Here is a 6,685-nt window from a genome sequence, read left to right on the forward strand (position 1 = left end):
TCTTTTACATAATTTCAGTATGTGAAATTGATTTTTAGAATTTTTTTTAGGTTTGGGTTCTCATTTTGCATTTAGGATATAGTTTTAAGGGGTTATGGTTTAATATTTGGAATTTAGGATTTAGAATTTAGTGATTTTATTCATAGAAAAGAGGTATTTTTGAAAATGACCAAATGAAAGAGCATTTTTAAAAAGTGATATAGGAAAAAGGGTATTTTTGAAAATCCCCCAAATTAAGAGAATTTGTTAAAAATACCTTTCTTGGGATACCCCTTTTCAAAAATACCATTTTTTGAACATTTTTATTTTTACCCTCTTTTACATAATTTCAGTATGTTAAATTGATTTTTAGAATTTTTTTTTTAGGTTTGGGTTCTCATTTTGCATTTAGGATATAGTTTTAAGGGGTTAGAGTTTAGTATTTGGAGTTTAGGATTTAGAATTTAGTGATTTTATTCATAGAAAATGGGTATTTTTAAAAATAACCAACATGAAAGAGTATTTTTAAAAAGTGATATAGAAAAAAAGGTATTTTTGAAAATCCCCAAAAATTAATATCTAACAAATTAATATCAGTTTTCAAATATTTGCTTATTTTATTTTATATAAGAAAGAGTTTGATTCTTTTTCTTTTTCTTTTTCACTAGTTATTTGGAGTGCAAATGTCAAGACGGATTCTCTAATACACCTAGTGTTATTTTTGTAGACAATTTTTTTCCTAATTAACTCTTTTCAAGCTGATCTAGTAATTGCTGTTAACAAAAAAAAAATAGTACCGTAGGTGAACCATTTCAAGATCTAAAATTAACTTATTACTAATATTAACTTATGTTGTCAAAAAAAAAACTGAACAGCTAATTTTTTATCAAGTGATAATACAATAAGTCAATAACACCTTTATAAAATTTCAGAATATACAATTACTAATAATAAAAAAAGAAATCTGAAAACCAGTCTTAAGTTCAACAATATTACTTTAAAAACCGTCTAAGTTCATCAATATTACTTTGAAAACCGTCTAAGTTCATCAATATTACTTTGAAAACTAGGCCTGCGATAATTACCCAAACCGAGAATACCGAATCGAACCGAACCGAAATTCTCGGTTTTCGGGTTGGCTTTAGTGAAGAGAGCTGAACCGATCGGCAGCTTTATAAATCAAGTTCGGTTATTGCTTCGGTTCGGTTCGGTTCATCATATCCGAACGGTTAACCGAAAGATATGAATCACTTCACCATCTTCCTCAGCCGACGTCTTCGTCTTCACCATCGTAATTCTCAACATCTGTTTTCCACGATTGTGGTCGAGCCGCCGGTGTCTCTGCATCTTTTAACCTAGGTTTAATATCTCGACAAAGAAGAAAATACATATATATTATATATGTATATGATATAAAAGCCAGAAAAAGAAGAAAAAACCCAAGTAAAGTGAACCAGTTAATTTCTACTGTTTTAATTAGGTGAAAAAACTGTATTAAATTTGGGCTATACCTAACAAAGGCCCAGTTTATTTCAAACCCATATAAAATTCAAACCCTAAAAAATTAAAAGAAATATCCCATTCTTTTTGCTTCTCTGTTCGTTGCAGTTCGTCTTCATTCCTCCCCTTCTTCGCTGTTCTTTTTCTTCTTTTTTCTCATATCTACACTCTTCAAATTATAATTATTCTTCTACTTGAATATTCTATTTTCCTTTCTTCTGCTTGAGCAGAGTGACTCATGGATTACAGCGATTTTCACTATCGGTCGCCGAAACTCAAAAAACTTTGGATAATTTCGATTAAAACCGAAATTAACCGAACCCGAACCGACCCGAACCATAATTTTATTCGGTTAGTTTCGGTAGAGTTTTCAATTTCCGATTAAACCGAAAAACCGAACAAACCGAACCGAATTATCCGAACAAACCAAAGTCGCAAGCCTATTGAAAACCGTCTAAGTTCATCACCAACTTATGGACTCAAACACCTTAACTATTTTTAAGTATCTTTTATTTTTAAATGAATGAAAAATTTATTCAACCCAAAAAAAACCCAGTTTACATTATATGCATCCTTTCACTTATTAAAAAAAAGCTGAAAAAAAAAACAGAAACAAAGCAATTGGAGAAAAACAGAGCAAGAGGCACATACGATCGAGAGCCAAACCACAGACACAAGCCATATCGTCGAGCCATGTAGCTGTAGCGAGAGTAGCTTATTTTCTAAGTATCTCTTTCAAGCAAACTCATTTTGACTGAAAACCAAATTAAAAAGAAAAACTGTATTTGACCATTTGCCATTTCTGATTTTCTTACTTTATTAGACTCAAAACCGAATTAAATAAATTTAATAGAAAAGAAGGTGAAAATCGTCGAAATCAGGTTTTATGTAAGAATATAAATATGATACTTTTGCTGGATTCTTTTATACAAAAGATTATTGTGACAATGTTCTCAAACCAAAAAAAAGAAAGACATTGTATGTACAAAGACCATTGTGACATCCTCTCATATACTCCTTTTGAGTCTTTCAACGAAAGAGATTAAAAGCTTACAAGAAAATAGGATATGTGTCACCATCCAGTTTTTTACATCCCGAGTCAAATCCTATTCTGACCATCATATATGTTTGACTTATTTAAAAACTAAGTTCTAAATTTGAAAGCATTTAGTTTTTCAATACTTAACTTTGGAATATCTTTACAATTTCATCAAAATATTAAAATACAACTACGTACAACATAAGATATATATTATTATTAACTGCATCGATGTTAACTACGGAAATAGGCCATACTTAACTTCTTCTTTTTTTTTTGAACAAACGCCATACTTAACTTCTAAATTGATTTTAATGATAAGTTGGTAACAAAAAATTATAAATATATAAAATTCATTAATCTAAAATTTATGATTTATTTTTATCAAATGATCAAAATATATAAAACTAGCTTCAATATTTTATTATTTTCTATGTAAAAAAAATATAATCAAATTCAATTTTATTACATTATCATTTGTAGCTAAAATGATTTTGATAATAAGAAGGTTCTTATACACAAAAGTTATCCTCAATTGCTCTAATTTATATTATATATCTATCACCAATAATTAGATTTTTAATATTCGAATACTAGCTAGTTGTATGAAGGAAAATTGCGTCTAATCCAAAAACTAATTTTAGTCTATTATTTTTCTATACAAACAGAAATGCAAAAAAAAAAAAAAAAAAAAAAAAAAAAANAGTAAAAATGATGCTCATAATCATAATGGAACTGTTTAAAGATAATAAGCAAAAAGTTTTAATTGTGTACTTTCAAATAATAGGACCGAATTGCAAACTCTAGTTAGTCAAAAAAGACAAGAGGTATAGACTTCCACCGGTTACAAACTAAATATAATATTATTAAGTTTCAAGGAAGCAAGCATCAAATCAAACTAGTACTATATGCATTATTGTATGTAAACTAAAATAATGGGTCATACTTGTCAACAAAAGACGATGAGTTCCTCCTATAAATTACAAGGAGCGGATGAGTTACAAATCACCAATCCAACACTTTCCTACATGAGCAATATTCAAGAAATGGAAATGATATTGATGATCTCTTTGTGCGTAACGACCCTCTTAACCCTTTTCTTGCTTAGAAAATTCCTCAAAGGAACCGCAACCAAAGTGAACCGACCACCATCTCCATGGCGACTACCATTGATTGGTAACCTCCACCAGCTCAGCCTCCACCCTCACCGTGCCCTCAAATCCCTCAGCCTCCGGTATGGACCACTCATGCTCCTTCATTTTGGTCGTGCCCCCATACTCGTAGTCTCCTCCAGCGAAGCAGCCCATGAGATATTGAAAACACACGATCTTAAGTTTGCCAACCGACCTAAGTCAAAAGCCGTTCATGGGCTTTTTAACGGTGGTCGTGATGTGGTGTTTGGTCCCTATGGAGAGTATTGGAGACAGATGAAGGTACCTCACTACTACTTTTAAATTCCTCTTTATATATTTTTTTAATCTACAAGTTGCACCCACTCATGCACTAACATATTATATTTTAGTATTATTTATATTTTTTAAATGTACATTTTTGTAATCAATTAATGATGGTTTTAAATCTTGTTTTGGATGAAGAGTGTATGCATTCTGAATCTGCTCACCAACAAAATGGTTGCGTCCTTTGAGACGGTACGAGAAGAGGAGTTGAAGGAGATGTTGAAGAAGCTGGAGAAAGCAAGTGTTTCTTCTTCATCAGAAAATCTGAGTGAAATATTTATTGCTATAACAAGCGATGTTACAAGTAGAGTTGCCTTGGGAAGGAAACATAGCGCGGACGAAACTGCAAGGGCTCTCAAAAAGCGAGTGAGGCAGATCATGGAGCTTTTAGGCGAGTTCCCGATCGGGGACTATATCCCGGAATTGGCATGGATAGATAGGATCAACGGTTTCAATAATAGAATCAAGGAAGTGAGTCAAGGTTTTAGCGATCTTATGGACAAAGTGATACAAGAACATGTAGAGGCAGGTAATCATAAAGAGGATTTCGTCGATATACTCTTATCAATCGAAAGCGAGAAGAGTATTGGATTAAAAGCTCAAAGAGACGACATCAAATTTATGATCTTGGTAGGTCATTTATTAACAACTATAGCGTCACATTTTTATATATTTTGGGTATTGACAAGTAACTTTTCATTACATTATATCAGGATATGTTTATCGGAGGGACGTCAACAAGTTCAACTCTACTAGAATGGATAATGACGGAGCTGATCAGAAATCCAGAGTGTATGAAGAAACTCCAAGACGAGATTCGGTCAACCATGACGCCAAATACTACATACGTGAAAGAAAAAGAAGTTGCGCATATGAAATACCTAAACGCCGTGGTTAAAGAGGTGCTCAGGGTGCATCCTCCTCTTCCGCTGATACTTCCCAGACTATTAAGTGAAGATGTCAAAGTAAAGGGATATGACATTGCCGCAGGGACAGAGGTACACTAATTAATTTCTATCCAATCAACTTCTTATTTGAAAAGTAAATATTTTCTTAACCTAGCAGTCAAACTTGTACACGAATCTTCAAACTTGTTCACATTTAACTCAACAAACACGTCTCAAGTCAACTGAAAAAAAAAACATGTTTGGCGTCTAGGTGATCATCAATGCTTGGGCAATCCAANGTATTGGAGACAGATGAAGGTACCTCACTACTACTTTTAAATTCCTCTTTATATATTTTTTTAATCTACAAGTTGCACCCACTCATGCACTAACATATTATATTTTAGTATTATTTATATTTTTTAAATGTACATTTTTGTAATCAATTAATGATGGTTTTAAATCTTGTTTTGGATGAAGAGTGTATGCATTCTGAATCTGCTCACCAACNAGAAGAATTTAAACCAGAGAGACTCTTAAATTCAGATTTGGATTATCATGGAAAAGATTTGAACTTCATTCCATTCGGATCAGGGAGAAGGATATGTCCAGGCATAGGACTTGCTTTGGGTTTGGTAGAGGTGACAGTGGCCAACCTTGTAGGCCGATTTGACTGGAAGGTAGAGGCTGGTCCAAATGGTGATCATCAACCTGATCTAGCTGAATCACATGGTCTTGATATTTGCCGCAAGTTCCCTCTCATTGCGTTTCCATCTTCTGTTATGTAATATGCTTTCTCTTTTAGAAGAGAGTTTGTAAGAATTAAATAACTCTTTCCTTTTGGAAACCAAAAATATATATATTCTACAATTAATAAACATGTGTTTTTTTACGTGTCTCAAGTCAACCAAAGAGATTTTTTCCTGTGTATATATTTATAGAAGCAAAGTTCTTTTAGTTGAACAAAAAATATATCGAATTCCTAATAGATACGTAGGCAAATATATGATGTAGTCTTAAGCGTTGGGAGTAATTTTGAGAGGACACAATCAAAAATGTTAAGTCGATTCCAAGGTCCTAAAAGTAATTTCCAAACTCCTAAGAGTATATTTTCTTTTAGTTGACCTGACAATACCTTTTGAAAGGTACTTTTTTTGTCCCTTTACTCCGTCAACAGAGAACCTAGCAAGATTTTTTTTGTCCCTTTACACAGTCAACAGAGAACCTATCAAGATATCTTTTGTTTTTGTCTTAGATCATGTTTCTCACCGCTAGATCATTGATCCATATAAACTTGACCCAGGACAAAAAAGAAAAACTTATTATGCACAACTTAAATATTATACACAACTTGTTAGGCCCTCTGTTGACTGTAAAGGGACCAAAACTCAAAATGGCTGTACTTATCTAGAAAGGAAAAAGAAAGAACACAAATTGCAANGAAGGAGATGTTGAAGAAGCTGGAGAAAGCAAGTGTTTCTTCTTCATCAGAAAATCTGAGTGAAATATTTATTGCTATAACAAGCGATGTTACAAGTAGAGTTGCCTTGGGAAGGAAACATAGCGCGGACGAAACTGCAAGGGCTCTCAAAAAGCGAGTGAGGCAGATCATGGAGCTTTTAGGCGAGTTCCCGATCGGGGACTATATCCCGGAATTGGCATGGATAGATAGGATCAACGGTTTCAATAATAGAATCAAGGAAGTGAGTCAAGGTTTTAGCGATCTTATGGACAAAGTGATACAAGAACATGTAGAGGCAGGTAATCATAAAGAGGATTTCGTCGATATACTCTTATCAATCGAAAGCGAGAAGAGTATTGGA

The 6,685-nt window shown here is 33.0% G+C and overlaps 1 protein-coding gene across 1 annotated transcript; it reads left to right on the plus strand.

Annotated features, from left to right (window-relative positions):
• On the plus strand, window positions 3,464-5,760 carry LOC104704342 (cytochrome P450 71A12-like). Its single transcript, XM_010420449.2, has 5 exons — window positions 3,464-3,951; window positions 4,114-4,605; window positions 4,689-4,973; window positions 5,134-5,161; window positions 5,343-5,760. The coding sequence occupies exons 1-5, from the start codon at window positions 3,481-3,483 to the stop codon at window positions 5,648-5,650; spliced, it is 1,584 nt and encodes a 527-aa protein (XP_010418751.2). The 5' UTR covers window positions 3,464-3,480; the 3' UTR covers window positions 5,651-5,760.

The sequence above is a fragment of the Camelina sativa genome, chromosome 7 (genome assembly GCF_000633955.1).
Source record: "Camelina sativa cultivar DH55 chromosome 7, Cs, whole genome shotgun sequence".
Classification (NCBI taxonomy): domain Eukaryota; kingdom Viridiplantae; phylum Streptophyta; class Magnoliopsida; order Brassicales; family Brassicaceae; genus Camelina; species Camelina sativa.